Here is a 20360-nt window from a genome sequence, read left to right on the forward strand (position 1 = left end):
GTGGTTTTACTTCCTGTAAGAGTGCTGCGCCAGCAGCTTCAGAACAACCAGAAGGGAAGGGAGGAGCCGCTCACCTTCAAAGCCAAGCCAAGCACAGAACTTACAGTAGACCGGGAAGACGTGTGGTTTAACGCCTTTCCAGAGGTTTTGAGCTCTGGTCGACGATTAGGACCACAATTTTAAAGGTTCTCTTTTTTTTGATTTTTTAACTTTTTTATTATAAAAATGCATCATACATACCAAAGAGCATATAAAACACATAGATTTTAAAGAACTAGAGAAACATCAGGGTATCTACCACCTGAGAAAAATGTAAGTTAACTATTTATGAGAATTGTCAACTCGATTTCTCTTCCACTGAGCTTTTGCAAAATGGTGGCTGTTTATTTAAAGAGCTAGATAGGTCTATTCAAATCCACAGCTCTAACAATTTCCACTACGGAATGCTTATTTCCGGAACTGACCATAGTTACTACAAGCTAGGAGTATATTATTCTTCAGAATAGTAGAAAATTAGGTACTTAGGGCTTGTGAACATAGAACCTCATAGTTTTTTAGTGGAAAAGTATGACTGGAAACTACCATTTAAAGGTTCTTTAAAAGGTCTTCTTGGAACTATCACTGATACACAAAAGAAAGTGGATGGATCTCAAAAGCATACGGCAAAAGCCAGAAACAAAAGATTATGTACTGTATGACTCCATGGCTAGGACATTTCAGCAAAGGCAAAACTCTTTAAGAGTAAAAAAACAGATCAGTGGTTGCCAGAAACTTGGGGGTCGGGGGGAGGCGGGAGTGAGTCACAGTAAACAGAAGAGCTTGGGGGGCCGTGGATGAAATTGTCTCAAACCTTGACCGCAGTTGTGGTTTCAAGACTGCCAGAATGTATATATTTGTTAACACTCATAGACCAGTCGACTTCAAGATGGGGGATTTTACTGAACCCAAATTATACCTCAATGAACCTGATTAAAAAAAAAAAAAAAAGTAAATCATGTCTTCCCACCCATTTCATCCTCTCCTTGATTTTCTGTCCCATTTAAGTCCTGTCCCTCTTCACTCCGATCTCCAGACGTCCAGAGAAAGCAACCGAGGGAAGCAACAGAAAGAAGAAAGAAGGGGTGGTGACTCCCAACCCACGGGGGAAAATGACATTGTGGCGGCACAGAGGTTCCGATAACTGCTTAGCACTCCAGCAATGCTGGCTTGCCCCCATGGCCATATTTGCAGGTTGTCTTGAACTCCACTGGAACATTCTGACCCCAAAGGAATCCAGTGCGAAAGAATCACGGTCAGGTTTTCATGAGGAAAAACAAAACCACAACCCTATATGGCAAGCCGCCCCTTTCACCATTTTTGCATCGCTCGGCAACTTACAGAATTTTCTTTTTTCATGAATCACTACCAATCTTGTTTTACTGTTCTTCCTTTTGTTTAAATTTTTAGATAAAGAAGATCCTATGCTAAAATTGGTACCCCAAAGTCAAGGGAGTGCTGAAAGAATTGCCAGCAAAGTAGTCACCTTTCTTTGTCGTGTTTGGGGGTACGGAGCTGACTCTGCAAGAAAACAGGTGATGAGAGACTAAAACGGTGAAACAGACGAGAGGAGTAACTTTGGTTGTCTGGGGACTTTACGGACTTTACTAACTTTTCACAAGGTGCCAAGGCAAAGGACTGCAGGTATGGAACTGTGAGTGTGTGTGTGTGTGTGTGTGTGTCGCAAACAATTAAGAACTACATTTGAAGCAAAAGGAATGCAGAGTGGGAGTGTAAATCTGAAGAGTGATTCTGTGGTGTGAGAAGCCAGAGTTGTCATCTGTGGCAACGTCTCCGTGTGAGGATCTTTTGTCCCCGGAGGATGGAAGCATGGCCATTATTCCCACTATAATTCAGGAGGCAGAAATCATCGTGGCCACAGGCATGGGCTGTGGAGTCAGAGACCTGGCTTTGCTCCTGCTCAGTCTCCCCATCTGTAGTCTGGGAACATAAACATACCGAGCTCACATGAACGGTTTACTACAATGCCTGTGTCATATTAGGGCTCAGTAAGTATCAGTCGTTCTTATTCCTCTGAGATGGTCTTTTGAGGTTCTGGCTCTGAACTGCAATAGAGCCAGTGCCATCACTTTTCTTCCCACCTATTTCCTAGCCCAAACCTTAAAAAAAAAAACCTCCAGTGGTAACAGTAGAAAATAGTCACTGTGAACATTTCATTCCATTGGTAACACACGCAGTCTACCACGCATTCTCTTCACTCAGGAAGCAGAGCTGGGCGAAGGATCATCCGCAGGGCTAAGCTTTGGGGTGCGTTCTCTTATTTCTGTTTAGCAGATTTACTGCGCTAATTATATGACTCTGTTTGCTGGGTTGGTGTTAGCATTCGATTGCATTCCTGAAGCCATGTCAGCCAGAAGTGTGCCAGGCATCGGAGAAAAACTGGATCCGGCTTAAAAATTAACCACAATTAATCTCATAAAGTAGATAATAAAAAGTTGTGACTCTCAGCTTCCCTCCCACTCTGGAGTTCTGGGAACCATGGAGCACTTTGAAAACTCCCTCATCCGGCCACTGCTCAGTGCCGGCATGCCCCCCTGAGGCTGAAGGAGCCGCTGTGGCCATCCGCGGAGAGAACCAGCTCTGTTTCTGCTGGGCCCCAGATACTGGGTAATTGTCCTAGGAACTTTCCTGTCCCATCAGAGAATTACCCATAATTATGTGATAAAATGAAAACGCTCTCACGGAAGCACACTCTCGGAGCAATTACAGTGAAATGACGACAGGCCGCTGCGAGCGCTGGCGTTTCTGGAGAATCGATCTTCCCCAGAGGAGCAGGGACAGCTACTGAGACGTGGGGGCGGGGGGCGCAGCGCCCACAGAAGGGAAGGGAAGCAGGACGAAACAACACAACACCGAGTCACCTGGGCTTTTCTCTGCTGTGCACAAAGCGCACTCTGTGCTCATTCACGTCCGTCCAGCTGAAATGGCCGGCCTTGTCGAGCTGGACCTCTTGTCCGTCCCTGGACAGCACCAGCTGCCCGTTGGTGGGCGCGCTCACCACACGGAACTGGAGGTCTTCCAGCCGGCCACCTCCGTCTCGGACGCTCAGAAGGGGAAGATCCAGTGGCTTCATCGAACCAATGGGAAGGGTGAGAGAACCATTCACGTGAAGAGTAGGAGGCGACATTTTGCCTGGAAAACATACGGTCCAGGGATCAGACTTGGTACACTCACTAATACGGCTTTGGGTTTTTTTTTTTTAATTAATAGATTTATAATGTTCATTCAGAAATGAGGCTCTAGACTTGCAACCATAAGCCTCCTTCTAATCCAGTGATTCTCACCCTGAATGCTTATGAGAATAACATAGATTCTCAATGTTAAGACATAAACTTCTAGAATAAAATAGAGGATAGAATCATCATGATCTTAAATTAGACAATGTCTTCTTCGGGATGACACAAAAAGCATGAGTGACGAAAGAAAAAATACCTAAACTGGACCAAAGTACTTCAAAGGCACCAGTAACAAAAGTGAAAAAGACAATACATAGAACGGGAGAAAATATTTGCAAATTATTTATCTGAAAAGGGACTTGTATCCAAAATATATGTAAAAAAAATCTTAAAATGCAATAAAAGACAAGGAGCCTTGAATAGGCATTTTTTTCAAAAAAGATACCCAGAAGGCCAGTAAGTATATGAAAAGGTCCTCAATGTCATTAGTCATCAGGGAAATGCAAATCAAGACCACCATGTGATACCACTTCATACCTCCTGTGAAGGACAATACAAAGTATTCCTGAGGACGTAGATGATTTAGAAATCCTATACATGGCTGGCGGGAACATGAAATGGTGCCATCTGACAGTTCCTCAAACAATTAAGCATAGAGCTACCCTATGATCCAGTAATTCTCCCCACAAGCGTATACCCATGGGAACTGAATATGTATGTCCACATAAAACCTCATACGTGAATGTTCATACCATTATACCCAAGAGCCCCAAAGTGGAAACAACCCAAATGTCCATTAATTGGTGAATGACTAAACAAAAGATGGTATATCCACACAATGGAATATTATTCAACCATGAAAAGAGATGATCTACTGATACATGTTCCAAGGTAGAGGAACCTTGAAAATGGTCTTGCCATGTGAAAAAAGCCAGACACAAAAAGCCACACATTGTATGAGTTCATTGATTGATGTGAAATGTCTAGAATAATTAATCCCACAGAGCCAGAAAGTCAGTCAGGGGTTGCCAGGGACTGGAGCAAGGGAGCACGACAGAGAGACTGTTAATGGTTACTGGATTTCTTTTTAGGAAGAATAGAATGTCCTGGAATTAGATAGGGGTGATAGTTATACAACCTTGTGAATATAATAAAGACCACACCGAATTGTGTACTTTAAAGGGTGAATTCTGTGCTATGCGACTTACACCTCAGCAATAACCAGTACGGATACTGGACCTCCACCAGTGTTCCCGCTTCAGTGTTCTGAGGTGGGCACCTCAGTGACTTCACAAGCTCCTCAGACAATCCTAATGGGACTTCCAAGTTTGAGAACCACAGTCCTAACCTGATACTTTGAGCACATCTGACCATCAGCCCCACGAACAGTAAGGAATAAAGCAAGCGTCTGATACTATTTGCTCAAACAGTACCAGTTAGTGTGTAATGAACTATGATTATCAGCGGCTTAGCCTCAGAATTCATGGGACATGTCCACACTTCCTTTTAAAATTTTACCCTCTCTGTTCATAGGAACTATCTGATGGATGAGTTATCTGATCATGACGAGAAATTCAACCTGTCTCCTGCAAGGTGTTTCGCCCGGACTTGAATTGTTAGAGTTTCCTTCTACAAGTAGGTCAGACAGGACAGTTTGGGAATGCCAAGTTTCAAGGGGACGACTTCCACTGTAAGATTACTCTAATGAAAGTGGAATTCATTTTCACAAGTTGACTTGTATGATGTCCCAAGAGGAGCACGCTGACTTTCAAGCACTTGGGGTTTCCAGAAGGATCCCAATAAAATGAGCCAAAGATGTCTTTTTTCCCATGGGAAGTCTTAATATCTTTAGAGGTCAGAAATCTAGAGGCGGAAAGTGTGATTGACTACGGGTGTTAAAACAGGCCTCGAGTTACTGATGAAGGACACTCAGAAGCTGAGGAATGTTCAGCTACAATAAAAGTCCCCAGCTTCATTCAGCTATAAAACTTTGGGGTTCAAAATTATGACTGAATTTAAATTTGCTTCTCTTTTGTTATTTAAGGTGAAGTGTCCATTAATGTGTTGGACAAGACTAGTTTATCCCCTTAACATGTCACCTTATTCTTAATGGGACAGTGGCTTGAAAGCCACTCCCTTCAAACACAGGACCCTAATGGGGCAGGCTCCTCAGACTAGTCATTATTTATTCGCAATATATCTCCAATATGTCCACAAAGGATGCCACCGTGGCATAATTAGCTCTAAAAGTTTATATACATGCAAATAAATTAAACCTATATGTATATAGGTAATTTTCTACAACATAGCTATAGCTCAGAAACATAACTAAGTTTTATGCCAAATTTCTGATATGATAGTTGTTACTTTTAAAGCATAGATTTTTTTTTCCCTGAAGATCTTAGAAGCTGAGTTTCCCTCCATGTTCTATAAACAATCCCTTATTCCTTTGCTTTCCTCAAACGAGAATCCTGCACGTCATATCAAATGAGCTGACTATCTCCACACGGAGCCTCTGTGTGGAGAAATCACCAGTCAGCATGCGAGGCCGTCTGACGAGCACTTACCAGCACATGTTTCGTTAGCGTGGGTGAAGCCAGGAATACAGCTGGAAACACAAAGGCCACTCTTCAAAAAGAAGCCCTGCTCACACCGCTGACACCGGTCCCGGCGGCTACACCTCAAGCATGCCCGAGGACAGGCTGTCAAAGAAAGGCCACAGTGTTGAGGCACGGCCAAGGCACAGGTGGCCAGTGACGGAGGAATAAAGAGCAGCAGCACGAGCACCCACAGCAACAGGCAATTCCCACGGGTCCCTCTGGAGTTTCACAGGAAGCTGACCGACCCCCAGAAGGAGAGTGAACACACGGCAGCACTTTTGCTGAACACACTCTGATGTGAAAATGGTGCACATAAACGCATTGTATAAAAAGTCAACCCTACTGACTTGTAAGGGACGTGGTGGACAGTGATTAAGAGCGCAGGCCCTTCCTGCGTACCGTTCCTCCTCCGCCACTTAGCAGCTGTCCACGTCAGGCAAGTTCCTCTAGTCACCCATGGTGTGATGGGGAGAGGAAGAGCACCTTATGCCAATCCCCATTGGGAGGATGTTGCAATGTGAAGAGACCAGCACAGTGCCTGGCATACAGAAGGACTCAGCTGCACGACCAACGCTACTGCTGCTGCTGCGTCATCTCACCGCCACCATCGCCATCACCATTTTCAATGCAGGAGGAGAGCAGGCTCCTGAAGGGACCCAAGGATTCTTTCTTTGGGTCCACTTAATAATCTTCTACAAATCGAGTGTTCACTGCCTAATTTTCCTGCTTCCTTGAGATTTTAGTGTACACAGGTAGTATAGAATAAAGGGCTCAGAATTGGAATCAGAAAATGTGGGTTTAATACCTGATTTTATGTTGCCTTGGTTAATACTCTCAAGTCATTCTTTTTTCTTTTTTCACTCATTAAACGGGATTCCTAATGTCTGCCATATTTTACCATCAAGTCATTGTGAATACCAAATGAGATAACGCAGATGGAGGAATTCGGTGAAATGTAAAACACCACGCCAGGGCCGTGGCTTTATTATTAAATGTCAGGTTTTCTTCAGAATGGGGCATCGAGTGTCAAATTTTAGTGGAAATGATGAGAACAAACTGTAGAAACTCTCATGGATAACCTGATGGATAAGCAGAGTAAGGCTTTGGGTTGAACTTCAATGATAAAGGTTCAGTGTATCTCAACAAACTGTCCTCAGAAATCCTACTCAAAGATACTGCGCCAATATCGGGGTCCCTCATAGTTTAGTCCACACACTGAAAATTCTGCGCCCACGTCAACAGAGGTGATCTGCTCTTGATGCTCTTGTGCTCTTAGTTCAGCACAAGCCGTACATTTCATAAACTACTGGCCTTATTTCCATAAAGACCTTTAGAGACAGTATTGATTTGTGCAAGAGAATTATTGGCCTGCACGTCTATGTTCTATTTAACCAGCAGTTGGCAGATGTGCACGGGAAGGCCTCCATTTCTGAGACTGACCTCTCTGGGTTTCCATTCTGCCTCTAATTCAGATTCTCCTTGGTTACCTGCGAGCGACACACCTGACATACTTGCGGCCCTCACTTTTTTCCAGAGGCCTCAGCGCAGTTTCCAAGTTACCTGTGCACTGGCGATTTGTGCGATCTGCAAAGTACCCCTTCCCGCATTCCTGAACACACTGGGCTTCCGACAGGAGGTACGGCTCTTCACAGCGTGTACACTCATGGGGGCCTTGGCACTGGAGACAGTGGTTGCCACAGCCTGAAAGACAAAAGTCAAATCAACAGAACTGTGTGTGGCTTTCCCGGGGGCTCCTGGGCTCACGAGGAGGCAGCAGAACAGCGATATGACCCGGTGTGCGGGGCCGGGCAGAAGACGAGGACTCAGAACCAGGCTCTGAGTGGCGCTGCTCTACTTACCAGGAGGGTGATTTAGGATCAGAGATTGACTTCTCTGAGCCTCAATACTCTGTCCCATAAAATGGGAGTGGACGGTGTCTCACTCAGCTTGCTGGGCAGAGATTAAAGTAAATAATGGAAAACAGGAGGCACACCTCGAAACTACAGGTATTAGCCATTATCGTTACTAGGAACTAGTCAGTGGTTCTCTTGCCTTGCTGAAGTGGCCATCTTTCCTGACTCACCCAGTTATCAGAGTCTCCCAAGAAGGCTCCTCGGGCTGCCATCTGTGCGTTTGGGGGGCATTTCAGGGTCAGAAGAGTCTGTGGTGTTCAACCAAGGCTGAGGGGGTGGCATTCAGGGACAGGCGGTGGAGAGACATTCGTACATGCAGGGCTCCAGGGGACAGTTGGGGGAATCAGACGGTCCTTCCCGATGCTCAAATGAGCAGCGTCTACGCATTCCCCTTCTAGAGGACAGGATTATTCAATGCTCTGGGAAGTCCAAAGTCATCATCAAACCATACCTGTTGATGTGGCCTTATACCCCTGAGATTCCCATCCTGATCTCAGAGTTTAGCAACTGTCCCATTTGGGAATGGGAGAAGGAAAGAGGGGACATTCTGACTATGACAAAGAAAAGCTCTCAGGCATGAAACAAGAAATTAGATAAAAAGCTGGAAAGGAAACTCGCCACCAACTCCTAGTCAGAACAGTAAAAATCAGAGGCGGCTGCAGGCCGGAAGCGGGCAGGGTGAGCGCTGCGGACACTTACTCTTGCAGAGGCCCACGTCCCTGTAGAAAGACGGCGAGCACTGCTCCGCGCAGGCCCCGTCCTGCAGGACGTAGCCGTCCATGCACTGCAGGCAGTCTGTCCGCAGCGGCCCGCTGCACGCGTTGCAACTCCAGTCGCACTCTAGGAAAGGAAGTCCACGTTAGGTCACCTCCACCCGTCCACCCTCCGTCCCGGCGACTAATCGATGAGGACGCGTCCGCAGCAGCAAGGGGCTGGGTGGGACAACAGGAGAGATGTCAGATGAGCGAGCCAGAACGGGGTTTCTGCTTGTAGGAGCCCGAACGCCTCTCTGCGGCGTAGTGTTTCCTAATTATGCTAGACACGGGCACGTACAAGGATCACTCCAGGCTTGTGCAGAGCCTGCCTGTCAGCGGGGCTGCCGAGGAGCAGGGTCAACTTAGTCCCGATTCCCCGGCCACAGCGCCCTCAGGCAAAAGCCGGCTCTGCTATAGGGAGGGGCCAATTCGCCTCCACAGCCCTAGCCCGCACCTCCTCGGAATGCTCCGCAGGTAAAGGGATGTCAGAGACGCAGCCAGGAATGTGTCTGACGGCGCCACCAACCCGGCTGCTTGACTCTTAACCTGATTCACGATAATCAGGGGCGGGACCACCCCGCAGAGAGCACCAATGACGTTAGGATTAAATGCGGCATCCAGAACTGTCTGGAAAGAAAGGGCTTCCAGAAATAACAGGAGACCTCCTGACAGCAGTAGATTCGACTCGCTTCCATGTGATCTGCTCAGTCAGCACCTGAGGAATGCATAGGGTGGGAACTGGCTCAACCCCGGCTTCAAGGGGCTTATGCGCTTGTGGGCTCCAACCCTGCATGTGTATCCGTATAATCCAGAAGGATTGTCAGAAATACAGGTTTTCTGGCTCAATGTCAGACGTCGTCTCAAGGACTGGGGCACAAGGAAACATGTTGGGGCCGCTGCTGTTGTTTCTGTTCTTGTGATTATTTATGGTTGTTGTGACTGTGGCTGTGGCTGTTAAAGGCCCTGGCAAGTCCTGCAGCCAGAACACTCGTGTTTGAGAGCGGAAGTTCCAGCTGGTAAACTAAGTCCTCACGCATGGAAGGTGGGACAACGTGTAAGTACTTGGGTTTTGAAGACAGCCAACTCTCTGTTGGAGCTATGGCTTAGCCACTGTTTATCTACAGGTCTTACGCACCTTCCTAAACTTATTGGAGCCTCAGTTTCCTCACCTGTAGGACAGAAATAAGAAGAGTACCTATCCCATAAGGCTCTTGTTTTGATTAAAGGAAGCAGTGATGTAAAGAAGGCGCCACAGCACCCGGCACACAGTAACAGCTCAATAAATGTTTTGCTGCCAAACTTTCCTCACAGAACATTCTGCATTTAGTTCCTTCTCACTCCACCATCCACCCCAGCTGAGCACGGAGGAAACGTCTCCTTAGTCATCTTTCTCTTGTTTGATGCAATATTTCTAAGCCCCAAAGAAACAGGTAAATGTGCAAGACAGTACACGTGCCTCCACGGAGATTTATAAAGTTAATCTCGCTCATTTATTTGGCTGAATCAGCCCTGAGGGAGCATGACTGCCGCCGAGCCTCGAACACTGCCAGCAAAGTTATGAAATCACTTACAACGCGGAGGATTTGCGATCATCTTGTTTTTCACCGCAAACTGACAACCGCTGTGTAGCAGGGGGAAAAGAGAAGAGCTTCTGTGGTCTTGAACACAGAGACCACCTAAGTTGACAACAGTAGTATTTCTTGGAAGGGAGAGTGTACAATTTTGCAAAGCCTTAAAGCATCCCAAGCTTACTTGACAGATGTCTGGCCCCATATCTGAGCCCCAGGTTCTTGGGCAGAATGGCGGGGATGGGAGACCAGTGAAACGGAGAGATGGAGGAGGAAAATGGAACAGAAGCAGGAAAATCTGGCCGTTAACTCTGTTCTTTCCTTGCTGAGCACTGCCACCTAAAGAGTGTAAGCCCCCAGAATTCCAGCCACTAGAGAACAAGGTACTAGGTTTCTGACACTGCTTCCTTATAAACTCCTTGAGCACTGGGACTGTCTTTACTCATTTAAATCTATTAAACAGAGATGAACAAATCAGATACAGATCCTGTCTTTTTTTTTTTTTTTAAGATTTTATTTATTCATTTGAGGGTGGCACAAGTTGTCGGGGAAGGGCAAAAGCAGGGAGCCTGATGCAGGGCTCGGTCCCAGGACCCTGGGATCATGACGTGAGCCGAACTCACATGCTTAACTCAGCCATCCAAGCACCTCAAAGCCTGCCTTCATTAAGTTTAGACTCTAGTGACCTAGAGCTGTAAATGTAAGTGCCTCTAGGTCCCAGGTAGGGGATGTAAATCTCTGAAACAGGCCTGCTGTGGTAGAAGAGGGAGTGGTGGGTGTGTAGTGATCTGAAGACACAAAAGGGGCAACAGCTACTCATCTCCAACCGACTGTTGCGTTGTGGAAATGTGAGTCCGGTATTGTCAGATCTTCTAATTTTTTCAAAAGAAACAGAAAACCTCCAGTTTTGTATGTGAAGTCTTCTACATTTTAAAATGCATTAGTTAAAGATTTTATAACACTAGAACATTTTGGCACCTGAGTGGCCCAATGGGTTAAGCATCAGCCTTCGGCTCAGGTCATGATCCTAGGGTCCTGGGATCGAGTCCCACATTGGGCTCTCTGCTCAGCGGGGAGCCTGCTTCTCCCTCTGCCTCTGCCCCTCTCCCCACTTGTGCACCCTTTCTCTCTTTCTCAAGTAAATAAATAACATCTTTAAAAAACAAAACACTAGAACATTAGGTGGGCCAAAAAGAACCCACATGTCTTGGACCAAATACATCCCGGTTGCCACCTCTGATCTAGTTACTAAAACCTTGCACAGTATCTGGCACATAGTAGGTGCTCAAAAATGTTTCCTTGAGAAATAAGTTACATACAAAAGAAGAAAGAAATGACATGCAGGCATTCATAAAACATGATGGCATCTTGCTATCAACACGGAAAGTCTAAACATATGATGGTGTTTTCCCAACTTCGGGGATGAGACACCTACAGTAAAAGGAGGTCGCCCAGGGAAAGAATCACTGCACAGTTCTGGAAGGGCCTTACCTCTGCATATCCTGGTAGAGAAGTCCAGATAGTACTGTGGGGCGCAGCTCTCATACTGACATTCCCCGAAGAGCAGGACCTTGTTTGGGTCTCGGCAGGAGGTACAGCCGGCCTGGGAATCACAGCTTCCACAGTGCTCGCCGCATGCTGAGCAGATAGGAAAGAAAATGACCAGGTAATTACAATTGCAAATACTGAAGCACGGATGAAATGGAGACAGATGTTGCAAAGGAGCAAAGCCCTCTCCAACCTGTGCTTTAATTATGGCTCCGAAGCCTCCCCTGTGATCAGCAGAAACAGAAAATGTTTCCTTAATTTTCTAAAATAGGAGAAAGGATCATTTTACTTTCCAGAGAAGATAAATTATAAACCCAAGAATGGAAATCCCACATCCAGGTTGCCCTGTGATTCAGAACAGAATTTATACTCAGACCAAGAGCTCTGGAACAACAGTCCGGACATGTATTTGAAACTTACTTCTCAAGGATTCAAGCACCCAGTTGTTCCTGATGTGGATTCAGGTTTTTGAGCCATGCCAAGATTAAAGCTAGGCATCAATTTTGTTGTGAAGCTCAGGAAAGCCCACATTTCACACCAGAGAGGACTTCAGGGAGGACTAGCTTATGGATTGGCTCAGTTGTAATTCTCAGCAGCTACTTAACTCAGGCATTCAAGGATGATCCCGGAATCCGGTCACGTCTCCCTCCTCCCTGACTGAACAACTAGCATGTCTCCTTCTCCTCAGCTGGCGGTGCTCGCACCCTGGGAGGCTATCTCCAGAAGCCTGGTAAGCCCCTTCTTTCTCATTCCTAATCCAATCACTCATTGGATCCTACTGACTCAAGTTTTCCTACGTAATTCTCAGAATTCTTTTGCTTCTGTCCATATCCACACGTGCCAACACATCCAAGCCCTCATCTCCTACTGGACTACTGTCATAGCCTCCGAATTGGCTTCCCCGTACCAAGTCTGACCCCTCGCATTCTATTTTCCATCTATCCACAAGAGTGATTTTTTACATTTGTACTGCTCAGGTTTCAGAGGATGTTTCCCTCTAGAAACTCAAATCTTCCTTCAACCCTGGAAAACTGCCAGCCACCATTTCTGCAAATATCACTCCTCCATCATTCTCTCCATTCTTTCCAACCAGAAATCTTAAGACACATTTGAATCCTCTCAACATAATCTCCAAGTTTCTCATCTTTCACTCTTACCCATTCTTCAGTGACTTCTTTAAGAAGGTCTCCCCTGACTCTCCATTCTAGGGTAAGTCTCCCCGCCACGGCTCTATGGCACTCCAGACATTGCATTCATGCCATACCTAATGATGTTCATTACAATGATTATTTAACTTCTGTACCCTTTAAAGCTATCAGCTTCATGAAAGCAAAGACCAAGTTCAATAGTATTCAGAGCCTGACTAGTTCTCTTTCATGTAATGGGTGTTCAATGAACACCTGCGCATAAACGAAATAAGCCAGACATTTTAATTATACATATTCAAGCACTAGCATTTCTATCCCATTCTGAAATTTTCTCCAAGTACGTATCAGAGGAAAAATCCAGAGAATGAGCTAGATTTTTAGAGTTTTCAATCTAGAGGGTTTCAACATGTGTGGCACAGTGCAGGAAAATCACCTCCTGGTGAGAATAAAAAGGAAGTCCTCTTGTTTCACCTACAAGAAATGTCTCTGATATAAAATATTCATTAGGATATGTAGGTTGGTAATTAAAGATCCTAGAAAAACTCTAGACTGGATTTTCAAACAGATGGTTTGAGAATAATTGGAAAAGAATCTTTAATTTTTGGAAACCTACATGAAATGAAACTTCCATCCTTTTTTTGGCTAGAATTTTTACACATGGTGTATCTTACTTTTGGCAGAGGGTGTGACAAAAATCTCAAAGATAAACCCGGGAATAGAAAAATGAAGTGGGGTCTTGGAGTTACAGGTGGATGTGAAAACGGTTGAAATGCGTCCTCTTAGACGTCAGTAAATGCATCCTCAAAGCTATCAGTAAATCTTTGTAATTAGTAAAAGAAATGCCCTGGGTAGAATACTATCATGAAGTCTTCACTTATTACTTGATCAACATTTTTTAAAAGATTTTATTTATTTATTTGAGAGAGAGAGAGAGAGAGGGAGTGAGAGAGAGCATGGGAGGGAGAGTCAGAGGGAGAAGCAGATTCTCTGTGGAGCTGGGAGCCCGATGTGGGACTTGATCCCGGGACTACAGGATCGTGACCTGAGCCGAAGGCAGTCGCCCAACCAACTGAGCCACCCAGGCACCCTCAACATTTTTATTAATAGGTTTAATTACAACAAAGAAATCAAGTTAATGATACTTAAATATGCCACATACACCTAATAAGAGACGCACAGTCTAATTTCACATCTGAAAGAACAACTCAAACTCAATTTTAACTAATTGAAGCAATAAACGAAAAGTAATCCGAAGAAATAAACGAAAGCGTAAGTCCTGCATTTTTTTCTATAACCAGTTGCACAAATAAAGGATGCGGGAGACCTGTTCAGACAGTAGTTCCTACAAAAAATGATCTAAGAATTTTAGTTGATTAAAAGCTTATTAGAGGTGCGATTTGGTTACTAAGGAAACAGATACAATGTTCAGGTGAAGAGCCTTTATATAACCTAAATGTCAGCGGAGGCCCCTGCTTGACAAACAGCTACGACACAAAGCCTAAAGGCCAAACCCTCAGCTTAGAGTGACAGGACGATGCCCCGTCTGGAGAGCTGAGAGCATCTTGAGTTTACTTCCTCAGGCACCTGTGAACCTTCTGACTCTTGAATCCGTCCACGCAGTCTCTCACTCCCCGTCGGTAACGCAGAGTGTGACTCAGCCCCTCTACTGGCTTCTAAAACAAATGGGTTCGTGCCGAGCACTGTGCAAGGTCAGAAGACTCCGTGGAGATTGAGAAGTGGGAGCGGTGTCCCCCCGAGGAGCAGGGAGCCCCCGCCACGTCTCCCTGAACCCTCCTTCCTCATTCATCAAACCCCTCCTCGCTCACCAAGGCAACCTACAAATAGCGCCGTCCTAGAGCAGTTCTGCTCATACCAGAGCCCCTTGGGTTCTCAGCTTCTGACCCTGAAGGCACGTGGGTTAGGAGCATTTCCTCCGCCTTGGAACAGTCAGACCACACCTGGTGTTGTCACGTTGCCATGACCACATTTGGAGCCCCAGTCCCGTGACCACATCTGGAGTCCCAGCCCCGTGACCACATCTGGAGTCCAAGTCCCGTGACCACATCTGGAGCCCTAGTACTGTTCTCCCAGGTCCCAGACCCCAGAAAGTACCAAGAGGACAGTGACGAGGGTGGGAAGTGGAGCAGAAGCCAGGAAGGGAAGCAGAGACGTACTGAACCATCATTCACGAAAGGGGAAGGGACATGACCGCGTAGGAGTCCGCCTGCCCTCGGAGACAGGCCTGCTGTCTGCCGCAGCTCGGGGACACGGTCATTTCTGCCCCGATACTCCGCTGGCTCCGGTTCGGCCTAGAGCAGAAAGCGCGAGGGGACAGTTAACTGCAAACTTTGGAAGGCAACCAGAGGAATGAGGAAGGAGACTCACTCTCTCCTGCTCCGGAGGGGAGTTCCCGGGCCCAGGAGAAAGACCATCAGACAGCTAAGCAGCTACACCCCCTGCAATGGGCCCCGCTTCCTCCCGCGTCAGTAGAAGTCTGGGAGGGGAGGTGAGAAAGAATCGGGTACGCGGTCGTCTCCGGCCACCCTGCAGTTCTCCTCCTCGCCTCTAAAGCACCGTGGTTCCAGGTACTGAAAACCTCATTTATTGTCTCTTTTTAACGTGCCTGCCTCCACCGGTTATCCTTGAATTTTAGAGCTCAGCATGTAGCTTCTAAACGTTTCTGGAACCAGACTCCAGACAGTTCTCTGGCTCTTAATTTCCTCTACAATATGATTATTAATGCCTCCCCTTATACTGTAGTATTTCCTTTAAAGCCCTTTACTGCACCATTCCTACAATTATGAGGCCTGTAATTGTCTATAATAATAAGCATTAGAAAGGAACACTGGTGGTTTTCTTTACATACTAGAAACTCAAATATCCAACTTAAGGGCATGCTTTATTCAATCTTCAAAAGAACAAAACTTAGGCTTCAGCTAAGGACTAAAGATAGGAGATTCTTAATTTCGCTGCATAGTCTATGGAATCCTATTTACACGGTAGCATAACGAACGTATTTGTGTGGAGATCACCTTGCACAAAGGCAAAGGCTTCTCAGAAAGAAATATTTCATTGCAATATTTTTTTTGTCATCGATACGCCATATGAAAGATTCCATTTTTTCTTTTGAACTTTTATTTCTGTGATTCCACTGCTATCAGGAGCCCCATAAATCTAAGTCCCTATTTCTCCACCAACCTCTCTCGCTCTGGAATGGAACATGCAAGTATTTCATTCATGTCTCTTGTGTCAAAGAATCCACAGATACTGGTAGACAGTTGATATATACAAAGCAAAGTCTTTGCTATAAAAGCAAAGAAATTTTTCATGGGTCCAAAAAGGGTTTTTTTTAAATCTCTGGTCTCTCAGTGGGTGATACGAGATGATGAGGTCCGCATAGACTCATTTCGAATGCAGATCTTGGCAAACATCTCAGTGAACAGCAATGCCTACCTTCCTATCTGTAAAATGTAACTATCTTAAACCGCTTGGTTTGCCTCTCATTCTGGGTGACAATGACGACAACAATACCTACTCTACTCTGTGCTGACGGCCTGCTAGGACACATGCTAAGTGTGAGCACGTTACATGTAGGTACCATTATAATCCCCCTGTGACAGCAAAGAAACGAAGGCCTGGCAGCTAATTCACTTGCTCCCAGGTCACAAAAAACTACTAAGTGGCAGGGAGGATTTGAACGAGTCCAGAGCCCACGTTCCTAACCACTAGTCTATAATCCCTACAATACGGTACTTCCTAGGACATAAAATTGAAATACCAGCACTGCATTTGTTAGCTGTCATTTTCAAAAGAAAAAAAGTATAACAAAAATTTTTTTTTTTGCAAATGACACTTCAGTGATTGAAATAAAGTAAGCCGCCTCGGCGTATCTCAAAAAATGTTCCTTCGTCTGTGAAGGATTTCCTAATTTCTTTTCTACTCAGATTTGCCCTTTACCTAATTTATCCTAGCTCTTCGTTTGTGCCCAACGTAGGTAATTCATCATATTTTGACTTATTTGAGAAATAAGACATCTATACAAGTAACCCTCGTGCAAGACAAAATAATGACTGTTTGAGCAGAAACTGAATGCTTTGTAGCATGTCAAGCCTTGCACATTGTCAATATTCAACAAATACAAACAGAAAACAAATTATACCCAGACAAGTGCTTAGGTCAACGATGGTGTGCTAGAATAAGCTCCACTCGGCTCGGGATCTTGGACTTGAGTTGCTGAGGATAAAGGAAGCCAACATTTTATTTTTAAAATGAGATAACCAGAGAACAGAGACACTAAATGACCGGCCTGAGGTCACACAGCCTGTACTTGCAGAGGAGATCGGCGAGCCCAGTGCTTCCCGCTTAGACCGATGTCTGCTCAGGGCATCCATATGCCTTTGTAGATTAACTTCCTTTTATAAAAATAAAGGCTATCAGGTGAAAATACAGAAGCAAGAACTTCATATTTCCTTCAACGACACCAGAAGAGCAGGCAAGGAGAGAAAGCTCATTTTTAAAAACCTACGCTGACAAGCACGGCCGTCATCGAGATAGTGCCCGGGGAAGCAGGCCGTGCTGCAGGTGCCAAGGTGGGACAGAACGAGGTCGGCATCGCACGAGGTGCACGAGAAGGGTCCTGTGCCCCGGCAGGTTCTGCAGGAGGAGTGACATTCTGCAGAGGGAGAAGAAACACAAAGAGAACCGAGGTTGCCCAGATCCTCTCCAAAGCAGCCTGGGAGGCGTCAATAAAAGCCCCAGCTGAGAGTGTTAGCCGGCCCGGTGGACCGCCGGTACACCCGGTGTACGTGCTTCCTGCCTCCTCTCTCTCTAGGGAAGAACCAACCCTCTCCCGCTACTGCCCCCAAGAAAATTCACGAGGCACCGCCTGCTCCTGTGTCGGGCACTTACTCACTTTTACAAGCTCCTCTCTCCGCGAAGAATCCAGGGGGGCAATCAGGAACGCAGTGGTCCCCCAGCAGCAGGTACCGGGCATTCTGGCAGCTCAGGCAGATGCTGCCTGTGTGCTGGAGGTCCGCGGTGCAGCGCTGGCACAGGGGGTGGCAGTCTGGAGAGGGCGGAGGGGACACACAGAAGGCCAGGCAGCGTGAGCGCAGGGTCTCACCGCTACACCCAAGGGCAGAGGGAGTGTGATGACCCTCGCGGGGCGCAGACGGCGGGAGAGCAGCCCAAAGGCAGGGCACCCTAGGAAAGGAGACGTCTGGGACCTGTACAAATGGTACGTGTAGAGGTTTTTAGCAAGTGGCCAGGCCCAGCCCAACTATCGAGTTTTCATCCCCTTTCAAATGAATGACCTTCGAATACTAGAACGGCATGTGATAGCTTCTTGCTTGCAATGTAGACCGAAGGGCCACATTAACGGCAACGGTACTGCCAACACTAGCAGCGTTTCCCCCAAGAGTCTGGGAACGCTAGCCCAGCCTGCCCCCACGCCCCCACGCACAGCGCTCCGGAGGCGGACGGTGCTCCCCACAGGCTGCCGTCCTAGGAATCCGGCCTTGCGGAGGCAGCGCACCAGTCTCGGCGGCTGGCAGGGGTGGGGCGGGGGTTAGCAGGTACGTGGGCCAAGTCGTTGGAAGTCTTTAGTCTTCAAATAGAGGTAAAGTTACAAAGAAGAGTTGTGAGCTGAAACGTCGTCTTCACGACCCATTCCATACGTCACAATACAACACAAGCTCTGCTGTCTGAGCTGTGATTAAAGCTCTATGACAGATGATCTGGTAGAGCCAGTGGTGTCTCATGTGTATAATAGTCATCCTCACTTGTATAATAGTCGTCCTTCACTCAAGAACCCCCCGCGTTCAGCTCCCATCCTCGGCCTTATTTTAAGGGGTGACTGTCCTCCAGGTCCTGTTTACCATCCTCCATCCCAAAGACTGGAGAAAATCCACAAATCCTGATTTACCCACCAACATGAAAAAGGAGTAAAGCCTAGGAAACGCAAGGTAGAGCTTAACCACAGGCCTTTCCCTCTTTCCCCTGTCCGACTCAAAGCCCCTGTCCGCCCTTACTAATGCACCACTCTGGGACCAGACGTGGCTTGTTCTGCTCAGTCCCGTAGACAGAGACCGTGCTCGTGAGCAATGTTTAGATTAAAATATCCTTGTCAATGAGACAGATGGCCTGTCCCCCGAAATCTGTTAAAACAGGTCTTTTCATCTATATCCTCAGGGGTACTTTCTTCGTTGCCGAGCACCTGAGGCGTGCCCCCTGCAGAAGGGGGTCTCAGCGGCACCCCCGCACCCCCTCATCCGCATGCGAAGCCATCGGAAGACCCGCACGGCCACTCCAGAAGTTGAGCCAGAAGGGTCCTCCCTAAAATGCCGACTCTTCTCGTGGGCGTGAAAAGGAACGGTCCCTACCCCTTCTCTGAACTTCGGGAGCTTCCAATTCCAGGCAGCCTCTTGCCCATATTAGGAGCAATTCTCGATCTCCTAAGAGCCAAATTAATCCTCATTACAGACCTTCAGTCACGTATAAAGGAAAGCGAGCGCTGTGGAGGGATAGGATAAGGAGGCTCCGTCCCCTGGCTTCGTATCAGGTGCCCACACAAAGTTCTCTTGTCCCCGTGCCCTCCTCACAGTGCCAGGAGCCAAAGCGCAGATTCGAAAAGCTCTGGAAGTTGCTGCAGCAAACGGAGGTGACCGTGTTTTAGGATTACTTGAATGAGGGGGCACCTGCCAGGGTCGGAAACCTGAGGAACGTGGCCGATTCAAGGCTCCGTTACACGGAAAGTGCACAGCCTCTCCCTCTTTCACGCCGGGGCTCACGGAGGGTTCGGGGCTCAGACGAGCCCCGACAGGATCTGCAGGTGCCCGCGGTCTGGAAACTCGCTGCCTCGGACTGAGGCTTTCTCTGGTGCGTGATGAGAGGAACGAGGAAGAATCACCACCGAGGGGATGCTTTGAAGAGAAAGGGAGAAGACCTCTGGGGTACTTTGTGGGTACAATGAATAAGTATTTGTGACTCTGTCTGATCTTGGGGATCTCTAGAAGCCGTTGAAATGAGCGTAAGTGCGTGAATCACCACTCAAGAAGGTACAGCGAGGCTATGGGCGCTCCCTTCCACTGCCATGGCCGCTGCTCGTAAACCCTCTCTCCTCCTCTCCAGGCAGCGCCCCCCACCCTCCGCCGCTCAGAAAAGCGTGGTTCCTGAGAGCAGACTACAGAACTCAGGGGTGACAGGCTACACGTGGCCAGTCCCGCCAGGTAGCTACAGCACCTGTAAACACGCTTCAGGGTCAAGCCCAGGGGCCCCTGAGATCTTCTGCACAGAAGAGGGGCTGAGTTGGGCTCTGACAAGAGCCCTGAAGTTCTGTTTTTTGGAGTACAAAGTGAGCCATGGAAGAAAATATGAAAAACATTTTTATAAATATAAATAAATATAAAAATCACCCTAAGTAGCCCTTTCAGAGTAAATAACTACTGACATTGACATTTATCTCTTGGTTCTATATACTCTGACATAGCTTTCTACATAGAGGAGATTATATTAAATGTTGTCACAAAATATCTTTTTTTTTACTCAGTACCGTCAGCATTTCCACATGTCATCAGGAACTCTTTGTAAACATCATT

General features: G+C 46.8%; 1 protein-coding gene across 5 annotated transcripts in view; it reads right to left on the reverse strand.

Moving 5' to 3' along the window:
* Nucleotides 1-20360, reverse strand: part of FRAS1 (Fraser extracellular matrix complex subunit 1) — a 409483-nt gene that overhangs the window by 143665 nt on the left and 245458 nt on the right. For 4 of the 5 annotated variants that reach the window (XM_082726544.1, XM_082726545.1, XM_082726543.1 and 1 more), the window contains 7 exons: nucleotides 17678-17830; nucleotides 17291-17437; nucleotides 11561-11707; nucleotides 8446-8586; nucleotides 7394-7534; nucleotides 5801-5935; nucleotides 2919-3189 (listed from right to left, as the gene is read on the reverse strand). In XM_082726544.1, the coding sequence (XP_082582670.1) occupies nucleotides 2919-3189; nucleotides 5801-5935; nucleotides 7394-7534; nucleotides 8446-8586; nucleotides 11561-11707; nucleotides 17291-17437; nucleotides 17678-17830 (1135 nt within the window). The remainder of the gene's footprint in view (nucleotides 1-2918; nucleotides 3190-5800; nucleotides 5936-7393; nucleotides 7535-8445; nucleotides 8587-11560; nucleotides 11708-17290; nucleotides 17438-17677; nucleotides 17831-20360) is intronic. The other variant, XM_082726546.1, reaches the window with a different exon arrangement.

Source organism: Mustela nivalis, assembly GCF_964662115.1.
Source record: "Mustela nivalis genome assembly, chromosome: 4".
In the NCBI taxonomy this organism is placed as follows: Eukaryota; Metazoa; Chordata; class Mammalia; order Carnivora; family Mustelidae; genus Mustela; species Mustela nivalis.